This window comes from Penicillium argentinense, assembly GCF_028826775.1.
Source record: "Penicillium argentinense strain IBT 30761 chromosome Unknown utg000002l_segment0_segment0, whole genome shotgun sequence".
In the NCBI taxonomy this organism is placed as follows: Eukaryota; Fungi; Ascomycota; class Eurotiomycetes; order Eurotiales; family Aspergillaceae; genus Penicillium; species Penicillium argentinense.
This window is the reverse complement of record NW_026622661.1, coordinates 3,495,603-3,516,238: the sequence shown is the minus strand read 5'-3', so window position 1 is coordinate 3,516,238 and position 20,636 is coordinate 3,495,603. Positions and strand designations below refer to the sequence as shown.

At 54.9% G+C, this 20,636-nt stretch overlaps 12 protein-coding genes across 12 annotated transcripts; 7 read left to right on the top strand and 5 right to left on the bottom strand.

Moving 5' to 3' along the window:
• Nucleotides 1-311: 311 nt before the first annotated feature.
• On the top strand, nucleotides 312-803 carry N7532_002132 (Hsp20/alpha crystallin family protein; the record flags this gene model as incomplete). Its single annotated transcript, XM_056614626.1, has 1 exon — nucleotides 312-803. The coding sequence occupies one exon, from the start codon at nucleotides 312-314 to the stop codon at nucleotides 801-803; it is 492 nt and encodes a 163-aa protein (XP_056479667.1).
• An 845-nt stretch (nucleotides 804-1,648) lies between these two features.
• Nucleotides 1,649-2,551, top strand: N7532_002131 (enoyl-CoA hydratase/isomerase family protein; the record flags this gene model as incomplete). The annotated part of the gene is made up of 2 exons (XM_056614625.1): nucleotides 1,649-1,761; nucleotides 1,816-2,551. 2 exons carry the CDS (start codon nucleotides 1,649-1,651, stop codon nucleotides 2,549-2,551), a joined length of 849 nt encoding a protein of 282 aa, XP_056479666.1.
• An 867-nt stretch (nucleotides 2,552-3,418) lies between these two features.
• N7532_002130 (rhamnogalacturonan acetylesterase RgaE) lies at nucleotides 3,419-4,239 on the top strand (the record flags this gene model as incomplete). Its single annotated transcript, XM_056614624.1, has 2 exons — nucleotides 3,419-3,530; nucleotides 3,599-4,239. 2 exons carry the CDS (start codon nucleotides 3,419-3,421, stop codon nucleotides 4,237-4,239), a joined length of 753 nt encoding a protein of 250 aa, XP_056479665.1.
• A 181-nt stretch (nucleotides 4,240-4,420) lies between these two features.
• Nucleotides 4,421-6,841, bottom strand: N7532_002129 (isochorismatase family protein family; the record flags this gene model as incomplete). The annotated part of the gene is made up of 1 exon (XM_056614623.1): nucleotides 4,421-6,841. One exon carries the CDS (start codon nucleotides 6,839-6,841, stop codon nucleotides 4,421-4,423), a length of 2,421 nt encoding a protein of 806 aa, XP_056479664.1.
• Nucleotides 6,842-7,618: 777 nt separating this feature from the next.
• Nucleotides 7,619-8,809, top strand: N7532_002128 (Ketol-acid reductoisomerase; the record flags this gene model as incomplete). The annotated part of the gene is made up of 1 exon (XM_056614622.1): nucleotides 7,619-8,809. One exon carries the CDS (start codon nucleotides 7,619-7,621, stop codon nucleotides 8,807-8,809), a length of 1,191 nt encoding a protein of 396 aa, XP_056479663.1.
• A 309-nt stretch (nucleotides 8,810-9,118) lies between these two features.
• Nucleotides 9,119-10,305, top strand: N7532_002127 (threonine/serine dehydratase; the record flags this gene model as incomplete). The annotated part of the gene is made up of 2 exons (XM_056614621.1): nucleotides 9,119-9,455; nucleotides 9,536-10,305. The coding sequence occupies 2 exons, from the start codon at nucleotides 9,119-9,121 to the stop codon at nucleotides 10,303-10,305; spliced, it is 1,107 nt and encodes a 368-aa protein (XP_056479662.1).
• Nucleotides 10,306-10,384: 79 nt separating this feature from the next.
• On the bottom strand, nucleotides 10,385-11,802 carry N7532_002126 (putative Rad51 family DNA repair protein; the record flags this gene model as incomplete). The annotated part of the gene is made up of 2 exons (XM_056614620.1): nucleotides 10,385-11,689; nucleotides 11,743-11,802. 2 exons carry the CDS (start codon nucleotides 11,800-11,802, stop codon nucleotides 10,385-10,387), a joined length of 1,365 nt encoding a protein of 454 aa, XP_056479661.1.
• Nucleotides 11,803-12,070: 268 nt separating this feature from the next.
• On the top strand, nucleotides 12,071-12,445 carry N7532_002125 (uncharacterized protein; the record flags this gene model as incomplete). The annotated part of the gene is made up of 2 exons (XM_056614619.1): nucleotides 12,071-12,288; nucleotides 12,349-12,445. 2 exons carry the CDS (start codon nucleotides 12,071-12,073, stop codon nucleotides 12,443-12,445), a joined length of 315 nt encoding a protein of 104 aa, XP_056479660.1.
• Nucleotides 12,446-12,662: 217 nt separating this feature from the next.
• N7532_002124 (TBP-associated factor 8 family protein) lies at nucleotides 12,663-13,796 on the bottom strand (the record flags this gene model as incomplete). Its single annotated transcript, XM_056614618.1, has 2 exons — nucleotides 12,663-13,447; nucleotides 13,535-13,796. 2 exons carry the CDS (start codon nucleotides 13,794-13,796, stop codon nucleotides 12,663-12,665), a joined length of 1,047 nt encoding a protein of 348 aa, XP_056479659.1.
• A 451-nt stretch (nucleotides 13,797-14,247) lies between these two features.
• N7532_002123 (cytochrome c oxidase subunit VIIa) lies at nucleotides 14,248-14,785 on the top strand (the record flags this gene model as incomplete). The annotated part of the gene is made up of 4 exons (XM_056614617.1): nucleotides 14,248-14,277; nucleotides 14,380-14,422; nucleotides 14,591-14,626; nucleotides 14,706-14,785. The coding sequence occupies 4 exons, from the start codon at nucleotides 14,248-14,250 to the stop codon at nucleotides 14,783-14,785; spliced, it is 189 nt and encodes a 62-aa protein (XP_056479658.1).
• Nucleotides 14,786-15,503: 718 nt separating this feature from the next.
• On the bottom strand, nucleotides 15,504-15,878 carry N7532_002122 (NEDD8-conjugating protein UBC12; the record flags this gene model as incomplete). The annotated part of the gene is made up of 1 exon (XM_056614616.1): nucleotides 15,504-15,878. The coding sequence occupies one exon, from the start codon at nucleotides 15,876-15,878 to the stop codon at nucleotides 15,504-15,506; it is 375 nt and encodes a 124-aa protein (XP_056479657.1).
• Nucleotides 15,879-17,023: 1,145 nt separating this feature from the next.
• Nucleotides 17,024-19,878, bottom strand: chsG (chitin synthase class III; the record flags this gene model as incomplete). Its single annotated transcript, XM_056614615.1, has 4 exons — nucleotides 17,024-18,739; nucleotides 18,796-19,157; nucleotides 19,216-19,705; nucleotides 19,798-19,878. 4 exons carry the CDS (start codon nucleotides 19,876-19,878, stop codon nucleotides 17,024-17,026), a joined length of 2,649 nt encoding a protein of 882 aa, XP_056479656.1.
• Nucleotides 19,879-20,636: the final 758 nt, after the last annotated feature.

The following is a 20,636-nucleotide window of genomic DNA, read 5'->3' as shown; positions in this document are numbered from 1 at the left end:
GGGCGTCGAGCAACATCCGGCAAGCAGCAAGCAATCATCGAGCAGCTTCCAGCAGTGTCACGAATCCCCAGGCAACTGTGACATGTTACTGGCACTTTCCATGCTGCTACGGCCTCACCTTGTTTCATGGCAGGTGCGCCTGCTGCCTGCCCGTGAAAAACTATAAAATCCCCCAGCTTCACCGGCTTGCTTCTCTTCCTCATCCTCTACTCAGTCCACACACATCAACTCATCAACTGCATCCTGCAGCCTTGACAACCGAATTCTTCCAAGTTTCCCACAGTTCTCCAGACATCTCGTCTTCATCCACCATGTCTCTGTTCCGCGCCAGCTTCCCTCCTCAGGGCGATTTCGCTCCTCTCTTCCGACTTCTGGATGACTATGACTCCCACCGCTCCACTCGCCAGCAGCCCTCGCTGCGCTCTTTCTCTCCCCGCTTTGATGTTCGCGAGAGCGGTGATGCCTACCACCTGGACGGCGAGCTCCCCGGCATCGCCCAGAAGGATATTGACATCGAGTTCGCGGACCCTCAGACCCTGGTTGTGAAAGGCCGCACCGAGCGTGAATATCACACTGAGCCCAAGGACGAAGGCGATGCGGCCGAGGCCGACAACGACAAGACGCCCACTGCCACCCACCGCTTCTGGGCTTCGGAGCGCTCGATCGGCGAATTCCAGCGCACTTTCTCGTTCCCCACCCGTGTCGACCAGGACGCTGTCAAGGCCAGCCTCAAGAATGGCATCCTGTCCGTCGTCATTCCCAAGGCCACTGCCACCTCCGCCAAGAAGATCACCATCGAGTAGATCCCCTCGAGGTCCCTGATGAGATTGGTCTGTCCTGCGGTACGACGCCCCAATTATGAACTATGAGTTATGACTTGACGTTTCGATTACCGTAACTGCACCTTCGTTTCGATTACCATTACTGCGCCTTCATTGCGCTACTTTCTCTATGTATTAGTTAGCCGAGTCAATTCTACCAATCCACCTTCCCACTACAACAAGTACCAGTAGCACTGTTGCAGTCGTAGCAATTCCCGTAGATTCTGCACTACAAACTACAGAAAGTTATAGTGGGCTTTGGCCCACTTTCTATTTTTAGTTAGGCTTAACGTCTGAGCTATAGAGATCTGTACCTCAATCGGACCTCCCTACAACACTCATAAAACCAGTCGCCCGAACAGTCTCTCCGAAAGTCAACGCCATACTGTCAAGATCCCCCTGGCGTCTGCCATTTCCAGGAAGACGCTCTCTCCAGCAAGGAAGGTATGAAGGAATGGCAGTGAAGAAAATACAAGTAGTATGTATTATATGAAAGTATGTACTAGTACCCTAAGGTGGTGGTAATGGGCGTGGATACATACTAGTATACTACTATAATATACTCCTAGACAGCCCCAGCAACCCCAAAGTGGGCGGGCGGTGGGGCGGATCGCAGCCGGGCCGAGGCATGTGCAATGCCTCCAGCCGAGTCTCGTCCCCTCGCTGCTTCCTCTCTTTTTCACTCTTTTCTAGACGCAATTCACCGAGACAAACGTGAACATACTACACCGTATCTCCTGACCTTTCAACCGCTCCTAGTCCAGAGCTCTCGTGCGATCGCCCACTGGTTCCATTTCATTGCATCGCATCCCCACCTCAACTTCACCATGTCGCAGGAATACTCCTTCAAGCACTTTACGGTGCAATTCCCAGCAAACCATCCTTATGTTGCGCACGTGGAGATCAATCGAGCAGATAAGATGAATGCCTTTTTCGAAGCGTAGGTGCCATCCGATCTCCACCACCAGGGCATCGCTAACTGTTGTCGCACCAGCATGTGGATTGAGATGAGCCAAATATTTCAGAAACTCTCAGAGGACCCGAATGTCCGCTCTATCGTTCTCAGTGGAGCCGGCGAAAAGGCTTTTACCACGGGCCTGGATGTCAAGGCCGCATCCAGCGGCCCCTTATTCTCCGAGAAGAGTGATCTCGACCCTGCCCGCAAAGCCGCCTTCATGCGTCGCCACATCGCCGCATTCCAGGACTGTATCACAGCTGTTGAGCGCTGCGAGAAACCTGTTGTGGTCGCCATGCACGGATTTGCGCTGGGTCTCGCCATCGACCTGTCGACCGCGGCCGACGTGCGCATCTGCTCCCGGGACGTCAAGTTCGCCGTGAAAGAGGTGGACATCGGCATTGCAGCAGACATCGGCACTCTGAGCCGACTGCCCAAGGTCGTGGGCAGCTTTAGTTGGGTCAAGGAAGTGGCCCTCACGGCGCGGGTGTTTGAAGCGGAAGAGGCGCTGCGCGTGGGTTTCGTCAACTCGGTGCACGAGAACCGTCAGGCCACCATCGACGCGGGCCTGAAGATCGCTGCGCTGATGGCGTCTAAGAGCCCTGTAGCCGTACAGGGCACCAAAGAGATTTTGAACTGGTCGCGCGATCACTCGGTACAAGATGGACTGCGCTACACCGGGGTGTGGAATAGCGCGGCCCTGCAGACCAAGGACCTCTCTGCGGCTTTACTGTCTGGGCTGCAAAAGCGCACGCCCACGTTTGAGAAGCTCTAACATGACGGCCGGTCCGTGTATCTCTCAAGAGTTCTTCGATTATCATAGGATCCATCTCCATCACATCGTCCACCCGCCCTGTACATAGCATGTATAATTTCGAAGATTCAGCCTACTCTCAGGACCGTCATGATCATTTGTGTACTAAAGAATGTTCATTCTTGCAACATTGGCCTCTTTTGTTTAGCCGTTCTCCTGCTATTTTTACTTCAATCCCCTAGCTCACTTCGCGCAGACTAGTCTCTACTCTATTCAGCACAGGGTGTATACCATCAGAGGGACTAGGGCGACGCCCGAAACAGGGCGCGTTTCGGGGGTTTCAGTAATTCTGGGGCGTACCGTTTCTGACAGGATGACATCCCCCTTCGACGGGCCGTCGCGGCCGTCGCGGCCATCTAGGCCATCTTCCGGAGGCTGTGGAGAAACAATCCGAATCTCGTGTAGGAGGCCATGCCGGTTCCATGAATCAAAAGCACGGCGGATCGTCGGGTCTCCGCAGCGGCGCTGGTTTCGCCGTCTGCACGCTTGGCCTGGTCTCCGCCCATCCGAGCGCAACGGAAGATCATTCGTAAAAAGCTGAGCCAAGGCCTTTTTCCACGTATCCCTAGGCTTGTCTTAATTTTTCAGGGGAAAAGACAACCCAAGTGGTGCGTTTCGATTGTAGTCGAGGTGGATCTTCCACGTTGATCCATGCGACCAAGGTATATATTATGTGTATTCGTGTTTGGAAAAGTACCTCATGCCTGCAGTGTACTTGCAAGAGTTCTATCATATTTTATATTCCTACACTGTTGCAGTGTGTACTTCTGCATCTAGTCGAGCCCTGTTCGTGCTGCTCCTCCTCACAATTGTGATACTTGACCCATCATGAAGTCGGCGCTCTTCCTATCGACCATCATCCCCAGTGCCCTAGGCACCACCATTTACCTCGCCGGTGATTCCACCATGGCGCAGGGCGGAACTGGCTCTGGCACCGCAGGTTTGTATTGCCCTCGTGTACACTATCGACATACATTTGGATCACGCGCTGATGGCCATCTCCCTCAGGATGGGGTCAATATGTGTCCCCCTACACCACGGCGACCGTCTCTAACCAAGCTGTTGCCGGCCGCAGTGCCCGATCCTACACGCGGGAAGGTCGGTTCGATACTATCGCCAACCAGGTCCAGTCAGGGGACTGGGTGATCATCGAATTCGGACACAACGATGGCGGCTCGCTGTCGACAAGTGATAACGGCCGCACCGACTGCTCCGGCACTGGCGACGAGACCTGCAGCACAACCTACAACGGCGTCGCGGAAACCGTCTTGACCTTCCCTAAGTACCTCGAGAACGCCGCAGCCAAATTCACGGCCAAGGGCGCCAACGTGCTCATCTCGAGTCAAACCCCCAACAACCCCTGGGAGACCGGCACCTTCACATACTCTCCCTCTCGATTCGTAGCGTACGCCAAGCTGGCCGCTGAGACGGCAGGCGTGTCGTACGTGGATCACGGGGCTTATGTTGCGGACATCTTCGAGACGCTGGGTCTTGAGACGGTCGATTCCTACTTCCCCCTCGACCACACTCACACAAGTGCCAAGGGTGCATCGGTGGTGGCCCAGGCTTTCTTCAAGGCAGTCGTCTGCGCGAATGTCGGTCTCAAGAGCCTTCTGAACACTACCGATTTCCAGGGCGAGTGTCTATAAAATGTCATTGAGATAGAATAGTCAATGCGAACAATGGGAGAGCGCAGATCAGATCACGCGAAGGGCTCTTGGACCAGTCATATTTCAAAGGGTTAACATACGTCCATAAGCTACAACAAATTTCAAGTAGTTGGGTATCACTCGTAAGGGTGGGCGGCCGCATCAGCCAATCCATGCAATCTCAGCGCAATTCCTCCAAAACGACCCGGACGAGGCCTCGCTTCTCGACTCGGTGGTAGTACTGGGTAAGGTTCGGGAAGCGAGCATCGAAGGGGCCCTGGGCGTGTATGATTTCCCGTAAAACTGGCCACAGTGCACAGTCATCTATGCCAAAGGCCGGACCAGCCAGGTAATTCTGTCCATCCAGGGTGCGGTCGAATACATTCAAACCAAATTCAAAGACGCCTGGCGCACCACTTTGAAGGTGTTTACGCCAGCAGCCGAATATTTCTTCAATCCATGGAATTTGACTGCCGCCGCGAAGGACTTCGACACCAGGCCGTAGAGACTCGACAGGTCGTTCGGCCAAATGTTTCAGAATATTCAAGTCGCCAACGACGGTCGTGCTGTCGGAGTCAATGTAGATCGGTTGTAGATGTGGCGTTGTGTATGCACCGGCGGGAGCTAATTCACGGCCATCACAGGTCTCATAACGTATACCGCTCTCGCCTAGGCAGAGACGCACCCTGAGATCGGTCACCGAGTCCCCGCTCAGCGCCAATCGAGACGGCGATGTGGTCACGAAATTAACGACATCAAATCCATTGCCGTAGACTCCATTCCAGTCGAATTCTGTCGCACGATTTTCCTGCCCAAACGAGTGGATCAGCCGTTCCGTCTCCGCCGGATCGCCGTGAATCACAGGCCGAGCAGTGTCTCGGGTTTTTCCCACAGCACCTTGGCCCCAGATGATGTTGGCCGCTGGGTCGAGGTAAGTACCAATGTGCCGGAACGTGAGTGAGATGCGCTCGTTGCCGTATGCTTTTTCTTCAGGCGATTTGACGGTGTCAGGGCGTTTGTCAGGGCGGATGCCATGCAGCCAACGCATATTTGTTTTCTCACCAAGCACAAACAGGGATCCATGCGGAAGTGAGATACGTTGAGTGGCGCGAGCCGCTTCAGGGCCATCCTTCTCCGCGATATTCTTGGCGGAGACTTTGGTGCGGAGATGCATAATGCGCTGGGCACCCAGGCTCACATTACAGATAAATGAGCCCCGGACGATATCCAGCGTTTTATCAGAGTGCTCCGATATCGAGTCATGTCCATCTCGGTAAAGTTGTATCAGTACGTGATTTAAAGGGTGGCCGAGAACACGTTCGACAGCAAGACGCGCTTGGTCCACTGCCGGTGTGAACGATTTCAACACAGGAGATTCATCCGCGGGGTGTCGATAGATCGGAATAGAGCCATCCGGCTGGATATGGCCTTGTACCGCAACCAACCGAGGCACCTGGCTTGAAAGATGGTACATTTTCTGCCAGGACACTTCCGCCCGAATGCGCTCAAAGGCGTCAGCGGGCAGACCAAGCTCCGGAATGAGACGCGAATCACCCTCGCCCACGCAGGTCCTGGGTTTTTCATTTGCGGTTTCGGGATCGGTTGGATCACGGCGTTTCGGACGGCGCACACGGGCGCGCACCTGTCTCTTGCCTTCCACCGGCGGCCGGGCATGAGATCCTGCTGCATTCATCCGCTGAGATCGGGTGAAGGAGGCCAGTTCCATCAAACTGCGGCCATCCTCATCTGGCCTTTCTTGCGGGCTTGAATCATCCGCTTGGACTCCTAGGCTGTCCATGACGCTCTCGATGCCAGATGGGATAGTCACGCGCTTTGGCTGGGCACTTGGTGCCTTGGCGATAGTGTGGGTTTCCTGCCAATCCAACTCCTGCGTAAGCTCCTGGGCATCTAGACCAGTTGCGCCAAGGATATCAGCCATGCGCCGCATGGCCTCTTGATGGCGCTGGAAGTCCCGGTAGCCCAGGCAATCTTCGATCAATGTCACCGAAAACCCATTGCGCACAGCATCGCAGGCAGTGGCATACACGGACACATTGGAGAGAGAGCCACAGAGATAAAGCTCGGTGATAAAGCGGGTTCGGAAGGAAAGCACGAGACCCTCCGACTCCAAAGCTGAGTAGCCTGTTTTGTCCAGCACGGTGTCCCGCTCCCGGTCGATGGCAGCGAGGATGGGGGCGGGGAACTGAAAGCCGGTGGTCTGCGAGACGCAACAGGTAGGGGACGTGTTAGAAAGAAAGGCCTCCGCGTCGACAGGTTCGGGAGAGTCGCGGTCGGACGCGGCTTCGATGATATCCGTGGAGGGCAGAGGCTCTCGCTTGGGTGGCTCCTTTTCCAAGACGATGCGATCGCCAAAGTTCCAGTCGTCGAGGGACTGCGGCGACTCGTATTTCGACCGAACCCAGATCACATCGCCCACGCGACGAAACGCGGCGACGAGCGGGGGGAGCGTCTCGAGGATGTCGGAGGTATTGGCGACGTGGAGGGCACCGGCGGGACGCACAAAGTCATTCTGATAGTCGAGCAGCAGCAACGCCTTGCGGGTCTGGATCGTGGGTAGATCTCCGAATGAGAAGAAGCTCATCGTAAAGACATGGTATGGTATGGCAAATGGCAGCTCGACAGTGAGAAGAGGGGCGATTCGGAGTGTTTGGCGGGCGGTTGGGGGCGGCAGTTGATACCTCAGGCAGGATCACCAACCCACAGGGACCGGGTCATGCGGTTTTTTACAGTCTCTGTGTTTCTTGAGAGACCGGGGGGGCATGCCAACGCCATTGGGGGTTTGAGTCGGGGGATGGAGAGTGTCCGTCGCGCCGGGTCGCCTGCGGGGGTGCGATTGGTGTGCATCAAATGGAGGTATTGATTGGTACGGATGATACGCAACGGTACCGACACCTGAGGCATAAAGAACGTGACCAGTGCCAGTGCTGACGTGTAAGGGACTACAGGAGTGCGTAGATAATAAAGGAGCATATGAGTATATAGTTCAAGGCTATGGGTGTATCAAATCCCACAACTCGATCTCCAGTGAGTCATATAGAGTATTGCTGTCGTCTCCACTACTGCCTCAAGTCACCATGCAATTGTCGAGATCGACTGCTAAGACTAACTGCAATCGCTATGAGCTTCCCTGGTCCGCTCTCGTCCCAGTGGGGCCGACGGCCTTTTCAGCCAGTCAGCGGCCAGCCTGGCCCCGGCATCGGCCGGGGAGAAGTGGCTGCTCTCCGGGGGTCACGTGTTGACCGCCTGCTTGCGGAGCTGCCGTCGCTCCCCCAACCTACTTTTAAAACCCGCCCAGATTCCTCCCTCTTCCATCCCCATTCTTCTTCCCATCCTCTCCACTCCCCTCAATTCTTTCACAATGGCTTCCCGTGGTCTTCCCCGTGCCTTCCGCCTGGCCCGTGTGGCCGCTCCTCGCTCCGTCGTCACCGCCGCCCTCCCCCGCCCGGCGCTGGCCTCGGTCGCCCGCCGTGCCGTTGCCCCCGTTACCCCCGTCCGTGGCATCAAGACCATTGACTTCGCTGGTGTGAAGGAGGACGTCTACGAGCGTGCCGACTGGCCCCAGGCCAAGCTCCAGGAGTACTTCAAGAACGATACCCTGGCCCTCATCGGTTACGGCTCCCAGGGCCACGGCCAGGGTCTGAACTTGCGTGACCAGGGCCTCAACGTCATCGTCGGTGTCCGCAAGGATGGTGCTTCCTGGAAGGAGGCCATCCAGGACGGCTGGGTTCCCGGCAAGAACCTGTTCGATGTCAACACCGCCATTGAGAAGGGTACCGTCGTCATGAACCTTCTCTCCGATGCCGCTCAGTCCGAGACCTGGCCCGCCATTAAGCCCCTGATCACCAAGGGCAAGACCCTCTACTTCTCCCACGGTTTCTCCCCCGTCTTCAAGGACCTCACCAAGGTCGACGTCCCCGAGGGTGTCGACGTCATCCTCGTCGCCCCCAAGGGCTCCGGCCGTACCGTCCGCACCCTCTTCCGTGAGGGCCGTGGTATCAACTCCTCCATCGCCGTCTACCAGGACGCCACCGGTAAGGCCAAGGAGAAGGCCATCGCCATGGGTGTCGCTGTCGGTTCCGGCTACCTCTACGAGACCACCTTCGAGAAGGAGGTCTACTCCGACCTGTACGGTGAGCGTGGCTGCCTGATGGGCGGTATCCACGGTATGTTCCTCGCCCAGTACGAAGTCCTCCGTGAGCGCGGCCACACTCCCTCCGAGGCCTTCAACGAGACCGTCGAGGAAGCCACCCAGTCCCTCTACCCCCTGATCGGTGGTTACGGTATGGACTGGATGTACGCTGCCTGCTCCACCACCGCCCGCCGTGGTGCCATTGACTGGTCCAGCCGCTTCAAGGACAACCTGAAGCCCCTCTTCAACGAGCTCTACGACTCCGTCCGTGACGGCACTGAGACCCAGCGCTCTCTCGACTACAACTCGCAGAAGGACTACCGCGAGAAGTACGAGAAGGAGATGCAGGAGATCCGCGACCTCGAGATCTGGCGCGCCGGCAAGGCCGTCCGCTCCCTGCGTCCCGAGAACCAGAAGTAAATAATATCGTGATACCCGTTTTGGGAGGGTTTGGACAAAAAGTTAATGATGTACTATGAATCTGTGTTTTGGGATCGGGTATACGAATGTCACCGGCCAATTGCCGAATTTCCTCCAGTTCAATTGTTGTTCCATCTTGGATATCTTTGGAAAATTCGTAGTCTGTAGAAGATTCTCGGCGCAGCCGGTGAGATCGGAGAACTTCCGCGCGGAGAAAAGTCCGGGGTACCATGACCACTGCAGACGAATGCCGTCGCATCGAACTCTTCTTGTCTCCTCGCCCTTCCCGTATCTCTTGACTCGGTTCCAATGGTTTCCCCCGTTGAACAAGCTCAGGCGCTCACGCCGGCCGCCGTCGAGGCCGCATATGCCCTCATCCGGCCATATGTGCACCGCACTCCTTTGCTGACGTGCAGAACCCTTGACACCATCGCTTCGACCCCGCAGTCCCCCGAATCGCTGGTCGGCACTCCGTTTGAGGGCCAAACGCCCGCACGCCCGCGGTTTCGATTTTTCTTCAAGTGCGAGAATCTCCAGCGAATCGGTGCTTTCAAAGCCCGAGGAGCTTTCCATGCGTTGCTGCGGTTGATTGAGGAGCGCGGCGAGGACGAGGTGAAACGACGCGGGGTAATCACACACAGCTCCGGTAAGGATTTGGCCGTTGCGAACTGGCCGTGGACTGTTTTCGTCTAAATGGACTCCAAGCTGATACATCGACTATACCAGGTAACCATGCCCAAGCCCTTGCCCTCGCTGCCTCCACCCTCCACGTTCCGGCCTACATCGTAATGCCGCACATTAGCACCTCGTCCAAGATCGCCGGCACTCGGTCCTACGGTGCCGAGATCATCTTCAGCGGGTCAACAAGTGTCGAGAGAGAGGCCGTTGTGGCCGAGATTCAGGCGAAGACGAATGCCATTCTGGTGCCACCCTACGATGACTTCAACATTATCTGCGGGCAGGGCACTACGGGGCTAGAACTGGAGGCACAATACACCGAGCAGGTCGGATCTCGTGCTCTTGATGCAGTGATTACACCTGTTGGTGGCGGTGGACTCAACTCTGGCGTGGCCACCTTCTTCTCGGACAAGTCCACTCGAGTATTTGGCGCGGAGCCGATTTTCGAGGGCGCAGATGACTGTCGACGTGGACTGCAGGCTGGAGAGCGTGTGGCCAAGGTCTCGACGCTGACGATTGCGGACGGACTGCGTACACCCGTCGGACTGTTGAACTGGCAGGTCATCTCCAATAAGCGCAAGGTTGAGGGCGTATTCGCGGTGACGGAGGAACAGATAATGGCGGCGATGCGACTGGTATTTGAGCGTATGAAGGTGGTGGTTGAGCCCAGTGCAGTAGTCGGGCTCGCGGTCTGTCTCTTTGACGAGGGTTTCAGGAGGCGGGTGGAACAGGAGGGCGGCGACAATGGCTGGGATGTTGCAGTTGTGTTCAGCGGAGGTAATACGACTTTGGAAGCGGTTGCCAAGTTATTTGGATGAGAGATAAGACGGTGTACAGGAAACGTGCGCTGCGCTGTTTAAGGCCATATAGATAACTTTGATGTTCGTACATTGGTGATCATCTATCTGGAGGGGGTATCTCGATGCCAGACTCGCGCACGTAAAAAGGAAAGCTGCCCCCATTATACCAGTCAACTCCATCTGCCACGCGACGAGGCCACTCCTCGCGATCCCAGGAATTGACCCAGGCCGAGAACTTGCCCTGATTGATGATGCTCTGCCTCGTTGGCGCATCCCGTTTCACATCTTGCGTGCTGGAAGCCGGTGGGAACGAACGGACTGCATCTCGGTGAACAACTAAACGCAAAATCGGAAAGGTACCCCAAGGTGCTGGAAGCGCGGGTTTGAGTGCTGGCGCCCGACAATAACGCCCGCCGGGCTCCGAACTGCTGCTGGAGTTGGCTGGACGGCCACCGGCGACTGTGGTAGTGTACACGACCGCACATCTGAATCGGCCTTGCAATCGCTTCAGCTCCGAAACCATTTCCGCGTATACATCAGAGAGGTAGAAGCTTTGCTTCTTCTCGCGTTCCCGGTCCACCTCTGCGCGGGAACGACCGATTTCCTCGGTGCGGGCTGTCTCGTCACGTAGTCGATCTTGCCAATAGAATGCGGTGGCGCTGTCAATTGCAACCATTTGCAGTGAACGAGAAGCGGAGCTGTGTCGAGACAAATCGTAGAGATAGGAGTCCAGGTTTTGTAGAGTGGCCAGGACCGACGAAGAAGATTGTGGACGAAAGACATGGACATGGTGCAATGCAGAGGTCAGTACAGCTTCGACATCCTCGTCAGAAGGGCCACCGGCATCCTCATTCAATGCATCCGGATCAAGTGTCTGCCTCGCGCGTTGTACGATGTTACGGGCCACGGCAAGTAAGCGATTGGCATCGAAACGATCGTCGGCATCGATCCAGACAACCGTGGCTTCCTGTCCTCCAATGAGAATATTTTGGTAGAACCGCGGCAGCACCATTCGTGCCGTCAGGAAATAGAGCATTTGTGATTTGCCTGCGGCAGACAGGCTACTTGAAATCTCCACAACTGGGTAGGTGCTTTTCCTGCGGCGCACGGAGTCAGGAAAGAATACATTTGAAGGGAATGCAGCTTCCCTTTGGATTGAGTCTGGTTCGACGGGCATGACAGCCTCGCTGTCCGGGTCACCCCTCCGAAAAAGCATTTCTTCATCATCTAGACAGTTCTGTTCTCGCTGAGCCGGGGACTGCAGAAATCGACTTGCAGGTTCATTGGATTTCATCGCCCTGAGCATGAAAACTTCGAGAAGAGCGTCGAGGGCAGGAACTCCCAATGGCCCGGACTCGTAGTCTACGCTGGATTGGTATCCATTTGCCAGATCATGCAGAACCTACAGGAAAATAAGTCGGGCTGCGTCACAAAAGTGGCATGGGAAGAGGTTACCTGATCCAAGCCCTCGAGGTGTACCTCAGCCAGCGAGGAGGTGCCCAAGCTGGCAGCCATGACGGACAGAGGCGGACGTCATGGAAAATACATGCCCCGTTGAAAGTGAATTCATGCAATACCGGGGTACCTGCGTGGTGACAAGGCGATGCAATGTAAAGCGCGGGAGAGCGGAGGGCAGTCCGCGCAGCCTAAGGTAGTTCGGGAAAGGCGGCGTCGGAGCTTTTGGCGCCGCTGGACGGCGACTTCACCTTCCACCTTAGCATTATCTCCACAACGACCTTCCTTTCCACCGACGCCCGTCCACTCCTCCCTTTAGGCTTCGGCAATGGCGCCTCTCGTCCCCTGTTTCTCGGCGGAAACATTACCCGACCATGTCAACACCATTCAGCGCAACTTCCAGGACAAACGCCGCAAAGGTCCCGACGTCAACCTGAAAGAGTGCCAGCTCCTCGAGATGCTCCAGTACTCCTGCAATCCGCCGCAGGAGGAAATTCCACAACCGGGGGTCATTGTGTGCAAGCCAGTGGTTCGACTATTCCGACGGTGAGTGGCTTCGTTGCGGCAGGGAAATTTGCGGAGCCAGTTGGCTGACGCATGGAACAGCTGCGCCGCCGGATTGACGGTGGAAACTACATCCTGGGAGCCTCTCAGGCAGGCCGAAGAGGCAAAGAAGCAGACATTGTCTGCTGCAAAATCATGACAAGGTCTCTGCACATAGCATATCGCATTGGTTGGAGTTCAGGGATCACACGGTTTTACAATAGATAGGAGCATTTAAATTCAGTTATATTGTCATGCAGATTGCCATGGGGTATCTCCTCAAGAACAACTCCGAAAAAAGTAACCGAGCGCCCGCTCAGAAAAAGGAAAACCCATATGAAAACAACGCCAATATTTTACAGACCATCCGAGGTATCTCACGTGGCCATCACACCATCCACGGGCTCAGCGGTCCCCGCCGACTTGGATGTCTTGTCCTCTGCCTCTCGAGCATTTGCTGATGTTGTCCGACGCCATAAGTCCCGCTCGCAGTTGACAGTAGGTCCCAGCTCAAGGTTCCCTGGTGCTTTGAACCGTCCCTTCCCATCAGCGTCGGCTGGGATCCCCGAGTCGATTTCCATATCAGAACCCATAGCAATGCCAGCCGTCGAGTTACCCAGCGCATCCTTTTGCAGCTTTTTTGCCAGACTCTTGACCGTTTTATCAAACATTGTCTCCATGCTTTCCGCTCGTCGACCCCAAAGCCTCTTATCCCTGCCACTCGAGCTAGTCGAGTTATCGCGGAATGCAGCGCTCGCCAAGTTGCGGAGAGCCTCTTCGCCATGCCGTCCGTCCTCGGCAGCGCGTTCTCGGATCTTGCGCGGATCACTGTCTCTCTCGGTGAAGACTGCAGTGGTAGAGTAGGTATGCTTGCTCGGAAAGTCGGGGAAGTGTTTTGGGACGTAGGATCGATTCGACTCGCTCTCTTCCACTCTCAAAGCGTTCAAGAATGGAAGTTTGCGGGAGACTTCATCTTCGGGTGGTGGTGACGGGAGGAGTGTGGGCATAGAAGAGCTCAATCGCGACGGTTTAATGTATGGTTCGAGGTCACCGGTGGAAACACGACCGCGCTTGAGCGCATGTTCGAAATCGTGCGGGATTGGTTGAATGCGACGAGCCGATAGCATCGACTGGCGGACATACGACGAAAGTCGCGATAAGTCTGGAAACCCCACGCGGGCATCGAATTAGTCAAATCTTTCTTATAGGGAAAGGACGGTTACAGCTGGAATCAGCAGATAGCACATACACTCCTCAGCTGAGCTGCGCAGGCTTGCCAGCGCGGCCGGGTCTGCGAGCTCGTATCCCGCATCGCGAAGAAGCTGCCCGAGTGAACGGTTCATAAGCTGGTCGATGTTGCTGTCATCTTGCAGCGCAGGCTCAGTCCCTGACGGAAGGGTGATAGGTTCATGCAGGCGATGGTGATGGTAGTAGTGATGCTTCGGTCGCTTGTTCTCGGCCGCTTCCAAAGCGGAGGAGCTGCGCTTCATGGGAAGAGCCGACGATGTCATGGCCGGAGGATGCTGAAGCTGGGCTGAATGCGACGGAGCTTGTTGATGGGGTGATTCAGTCACGTGAGTATATTGACACCTGAGGCATACATGTCACGGGCACTGCGTGCTCGTGGAAAGAAGGGAAAGATGTGAGATGGGAGCATTCGAAATATTCCAATCGGACCTCGGGGAGTTTGTGGTATTAGACTAGTGAATAAAGGCAGGTCTGATCTCTGCATTTCGCATTGGATGTGTTCTCTCGTAGTGAATTACTGTACTGCGGCTCTTGACCAATCCGGACACTCGCTTAGTCCGCCCCGAAAGCTTCAACCTCGACTTCCCGCGATTTCACACTCTCCTCTCTTTCCCCTCCGCTTTCCACCCCCACACCACCCGAGGCAGGTTTCATCTGTCCGTCTTCCGATTGAGTGTCCCGTCGACTGTCGATTGACACTGTCTTTCCGATACAATGCCTGCCGCTATTCCCCCCATCACCGGCGTATGTCCCCCTTCGAATGGCAGCCGACTTGCCCCGAGCTGGTTGGCCGGACCGTCGCAAATCCCTCGAAACAGTTTACTAACAGCTCTTTTGATCTTGCAGATGCTCCGCCGTGGTCTGGTTCTGGACCTGAGCACCGCTTTCGGTACGTGACTGCACCTGGAGTGTCGAGTGGCATGATCGACGGATGAGCGGGATTCTCCCGGGTTCTACGCGATCGTACTGGACTTTGTGAGGTGGTGATGGACATGAAAGATATCGAAGACTCAAAATTGGAGGAATAGATATACTGACCAAGAACTGCTGGAATTAGGTTTCGGTACCACCTTCGGCTACCTCTGGTGGTACGGTAAGTGATAGAACCTTCTCTTCTTATCTGCTCTACATGCTCCTTCGCAGTTATGCTAATGGGATTTACTGTTTTTTAGGCTTCCACCTTCCCCGCGTCCGTGAGCGCGACACCTACTATGCTCGCCTTGAGCAGGAGCGCGCCGCTCAGCGCGACTAAATCGGTCGCCGCTAGTCGCTGCGCCTTGACCCGATCGTGTCCAATTCGCCCGTCGGCATATCTTCTCTATGTCAAGCATCTTTGTTAGGGGAAAATACAACCTGTTGAATGATCGCATCTCGTTCTCAGTAGTATCGTCTTGCGCCAGGTTGTGCCGGCGGGCCGTGTCCGGGTGTGAGTGGCATGTGGACAATCGATTGTACATATACGCTTGCGAAGCATATGTTTTAAATCATTTGCTTTCTTTACCCAAGGTACCCTTGCCATTTTTTAATGTGTAGACGTCGGTGATCCATTTACCGGGTTTGAAAAGTCAACCACAATCGGACTACAGTGCGGCCCTCACACCCGCGCGCCGTTCGGCAGTATCTGGATCAGCCTGATCTATTGAATTGTTCCATTTAAACGCTAGTTACGCCGGCATATGTAAAAAACTCCCGCCCGCCTGGCATTGGATTCTCATGTGGTCTTATCCCGTGCAGAGTCGTAGGTCGTAATCTCGTTGCCCTCGTTCGCGCCATCCGGCAATTCTGCTTTCACAGGAAGAAGGCATATGAGTCAACCGAATGAGCATGATGAAGAGAAGCCTCGGGGTATCCAATCTATGGTAGTACCCGCTCGAAAGAGACACCACGTACGGATCCGCCGGCCATGGAGGAACGCACGTTACGTTTAAACCCGTCCCGGTTCAGTCGGAGATCTTCTGCGGCATCCTTGTTCAGAGGATCGGATGCGTTGGGCTCAAGAAAGAGGAACTTCGGTGACATTCCAGGTTAGTATTGCTAAGCCGCGACTCCGGGGGCGTCTCATATGGAAGGATGTTGGCACGAACCTGCATTCCCACGATAACTGCGTTCAAGTTCAGCACCGGCTTCCAATCCTCGCGCAGGATGTTCAAGCACACATTGCCCTCAAGGTCGATATTCGGGTGGTAAATCTTTTGGGTACACTTGACTTTTGGCGGGTCGTGAGGGAAGTTTTGATTGACTGTGAAGTTGAAGTGAAAGACGCCATCCTTGTACATGCCCTCGTCCGGTTCGATGGTCAGAGTAAAGTTGAGGATATCGTCGGGGTTCGGGAACGACATTTTCATTGTGTTGCCGAGAGTGAGTTCTTGCAGGTCTGTTGAAAGCAATTCATCGTTAAAACAGCCGCCCGAAAAGGATGCGCTTTAGGTGTCCAGCACACCAGTAAGGGTAGAATCGGAGAGAACGCACCTCTTTGCACCCGCAGCTGTGCAGCCGTAACCTTCTTTTTCTTCTTTCCAGCAGCACCCTCGGCATTTTCAGCCTGCTGCTGCTGTTGCTTCTTTAAGATGAGTGAGCAGCAGTTCAGATGGCGCGAAAAACAGGGTGGGAACCTACCATCGACCAGATTTTCAACATCTTGGTGAGCTGGGAATCACCACCCCGCCTGGTGGTAGAGCTAGAGCGTGATTGGTAAAAGTGGGTGCCAGCACGCCGGAGAGGTCGGAAGTGTGATAAGAGAGTGGCTTTGGCAAGATCGCAAGGTGGCCGGAGCCAATGTTGAAAGGGTTTGAATTTGGTGAGGGGAGGAGGGGAGGAAGGGAGGTTGAAGGGGCGCGGCAGAAGAAGTCTTGCGGGGTCCGGCAACTTTGGGCGCGGGTGCCTCCATCGCGAGGGAGGCCTCGCCGCCTTCCGCCATGACGTACGGCAAGATAAGGGCATCTACATTTTGCGTGACTACGAGATATTACGAGATGACGATGATTTACAGTGTAGGGAGCACTAAACTGCAGACTTTCCAATCCGACGAAAATTTATTGCGCCTCGAATGCATCCCTTTGCATTGCTATCCCGACAAAAGACGGTAACCAGGTTGCGTGGGTTCAACGCTGTGCCGCGCGAGTACATACTGACATGACAGAAAAAGATAAAAGAACAGCTTTGGGCATCTTGGGTGTAGAATACAGATCGCAAGAAAAAGAAAGGGTTACAAAGGACGACGGCGAAAGAAAGGGAAAAAGAAAGAAGAAGAGAAGCAAAAACATGTGCCAAGAAGGTGTTTCATGAGGGAAAATCAAGGCCTGCATGCAAGTTCCTTTGAACGACATAAGACTGTCTACCGGCGGGCAAAGCAGCACTTGATACCGGTGCGGCCCAGGAACCAACAGCATCCGATGAAGCGGAACAGAGCCATCACAGCGTTGGACCACAGAAGAGCCTGGAAGAAACGAGCGGTACGGGTCGTGGCAGTGTTCTAATTCTTGTTAGTGAATCACTCAGGAAGGAACCAGAGGCGGATGAAACATACCGTGAAACCAAACTTATCGACAGACTCGCTGGTGATGCAGACAGCCATGAAAGCATTGCTGAAAATCCAGAAAGTGACGAGACGAGTGCGGAAGCTCTTGTAGGAGTCTTCGAGAGACTTCTCATCGTTCTCCACCGGGGCGACGTAGGGGGTCAGAGCGCGCTTCACGGTGGCCTCAAATTGACTATCGATATCCGCCTGCGGTTTGTCGATTTCCTCGATGACTGCGTCCTTGCTGCCTTCATCCTTTGTTGTCTTGGCCGAAGGCAGGGCGTCGGCCTTGTCGGATCCCTTGGTTCCCCAAGATACATCGTGCCAATTACTGAAGGCATAGACGTTGAGGATGTTGATGTAAGATGACTGGAGCACGATGTACTGCGGGAAGGACGTGAACATGTGCCACGGATCGGCGTACATGAAGGAAGCGACGAAGTAAAGACCGAAGGTGGCTGCCAGGGCAATGATAATGATACCAGCACCCGACGAGCCGAAGAATGATTTGAGGAAAGCACCCAGGCCTTGGTCAGTGGTAAAGTCCATAGGGGCGCCGCCGCTGAAAGCGCGGATCACCAGGTACAGGGAATCAACCACAATATAGAGCTGGATGATACCGAATGCGACAAAGGAAGCCAGATATGAGAACTTGGAGCCCTTGGGCCGATTGCCCAGGGCCAGGATGAACTGGAGCAGCAAGAATCCCAGGTAAACATACTTGATGATGGTGTTCACAATGGGGGTTGCAGATTTGCCGAAAGGGAAAGCTGTGTTCTTGTTACTTGGACTGGGAGTACCGACCAGGTCGATAATGACTGTGGTGGTCAGCCAGTAGGAGGCTAGCGAGAACCAAGAGAGGAAGGTCTGGAAGATGTTGTACAACATCTGAATATGCAAGAAGAACATGCGAACAAGGTTGTGGCCACTCTTGTACATGCGGCCGAAATGCATCAGGGAATAGATACCAGCCGCAAAGGAACCGTTCAGCCAACGACGACGCTGCGAAATGAACTCGGCAGCACCCTCAGGCACGTCAGTTTCACCCTTGGAGGCTTTCACGTACGACAGATGCCATTTTGAGCCGGCCTTGGCGACAAGTTCGAAGCAAAGAATTCGATCTTCGGCCAAGAACATGTTCTTCTTGAAAATGTTCATACCCTCGATACCCTTCTTACCCAGTTGCTTCGACAGAGTATGGTCACCGTGGAAATATTGCTCCAGCGGGCGTCCCATGATGGCACGGAAGCGGTAGGCAGAGAACGCACCAGGCAAGACAGACACATAACCAAATGAACTCTCCAGTGGCTTATCCAAGATGTTACTGATCTTGTACTCGAAGTTCTGAGCTGCCACCAGCGGGTTGATCAGGTTGCGCCAGCCTTTACCCAACATGGCGTGGATTTCACCACATGCACCACCCAGATCCTTATCGTTGTAAAAGGCTTCCCAAAGAGCCAAAAGCGATTTGTGGCCAGGCTTGGTTCCAGCATCAAGCAAAATGCAAACCTCGGGGTTCAGAATACGGCCGAATGCATTGAACAGCCAGCGGTGGGAGTTGATCTTTTTGCTGTTCTTCTGCTTCAGGCAGAACATCATCTGCACAGGGGGTAGTGTGCTTGGTCCATCATCAGTTGGGCGAATGAGCTGTTGATTGGGTGTCACAGAGAGTTGGGTGGTATATTCGAACTGTGATTCTTATGTTAGTTTGCCATTTCATGTCATAGCATATCAGTTCCACATACAATATGAGCCACTGTCTCCTTGCCATCAACATCACGCTTCATAACACCGTCCTGGTAAATACCAATTGTGGCCAGGACATCCAAGGTGTCCTTGTCACAGGGATCGATACCGTCGAAGACCAGGGCAACAACGATTTTTTGCCAAGCCGGACCACCTTTGTTCCAGAATTCGGATTTCTTCAGGTTGACAATATCGCGGATGTTTTGCATCACACCGTGTAGAGTGCGAGCCGTCAAGGTTTTATCCTCGTTGTAGTAAGTAATCGCGATCAGTAATTCCGTGTGACGGTTGTACATCGCAGGCCGCAGATTGTAACCGTTATGTAGAGTGAACTCGTTGGGGTCGCAGGTGGCGGCCGTGTCTGAAGGATGTCAGTGGATCGATCTTGTATACCGCGCAGATGGCTACGGATGACTTACATCGCATATGAGTGAATTCCTCGCTACCGCCTTCCAGATCATTTCGGTACTTGGCCTGGATCGCATTCTGAATTGCACTGGGCACGGGATAGTCCACACTCAAGACCGAGCCCTGCACCAACTTGACCTTACGGGTGGCATATCGGCGCAGACCACCACCGCCGCCTCCATTGCCACCGCCGGGGGCTTGTCGCTGGCGCCAGGCCTCGGTGGAGGAGGTCTCGCTCCGGGCGTATGGTGATGCGACACGGCCGGGGACTCCAAAGGCCGCCGCTGGGCTATCGGTCTGGCCCGAGTAAGTTGAGCCCGCGGAATACGGGTCGTGGTATGTCGGCGCGGCTTCAGACGCATACGTCTCGGTCAGGCTGTATCCAGAGGCGGGGCGCACGGGGGAGACTCCTCGCGAGTGAGGGTCATCAAAGGGAGTCGCGAAGGGGCCCTGCTGCTGGTGGGACAGAAGGCCGCGCGCAACATCGTCGTCATTGCCATACTGTGCGAGCGCGTTAGCTTCGCACGACCAGGGGGTTTGTCGTCGGCCGACCCCGTCTAGGGGTGATTGACGTTGGGAGCAGCGGACCGTACCTGCGAGTTGGGGACATCCTGCATGGGATGGTGGGTGTCGTCGTAACTAGGCGAGTGCGCGCCAGAGCCTTGGTAGGCCATGATGCGCGGATGGGTGACGGACGAACAGATGAAAGAGGGGTATCACGAGAGGAACAAGGGCTGACGCTGGTCAGACGAGATTAAGCCACCAGGGCGTGGTGGATTGGACGGTGGCCGGGGAAGCGAGCACAACGCACCCCAAGTGACCAGAGAGGGGGGAAGATGGAGGGTTGCAAGAAGGGGGGGGGGAAAGGGAGGACCGAAGGCAGGAAAGAAAAAGGGACCAGGGACCACCACAAAAAAAAAGGAGGATACGAAGTGAGACTAGAGCGCGATCGTATTGCTTAGTCGCAAAAATAGACATCTCTAGCCCCGAGCGGCTTAGTCCAGTCGGCTTCATGGGCGACGCATCCTGTGCTGCAATGGACATGGTCAAAGCCGGGCGTCTGATTGCTCTGACAGAATCATAATAATGCACATTCCCGAGGCCAGCCCCCTTGGTCCAATCGCGGTATGGGCACTGAGCAGAACTTCAAGAATTGATCGTCGCTACTCGACGGTTACGTTGGGGCAATCAGTTGTGAGGGGTTTGATCAACCCTGCGTATTGCCACACTCCTGAACACTGTACATAATACCGTAGCACGACAACAACGGGGTATTCTGCTCAACTGCGATGGCAGCTACACCGTTTCGCTGGTTTGGCACACCGTCTCCCTCCTGAATTGGCTAAATTTGGCTCTTGATCGGCCGACTATTTTTTTTCACAGCTTCTCCAGATCCTCCATGCCGCTTACTCGACGTGGCAAGTGGACCTCC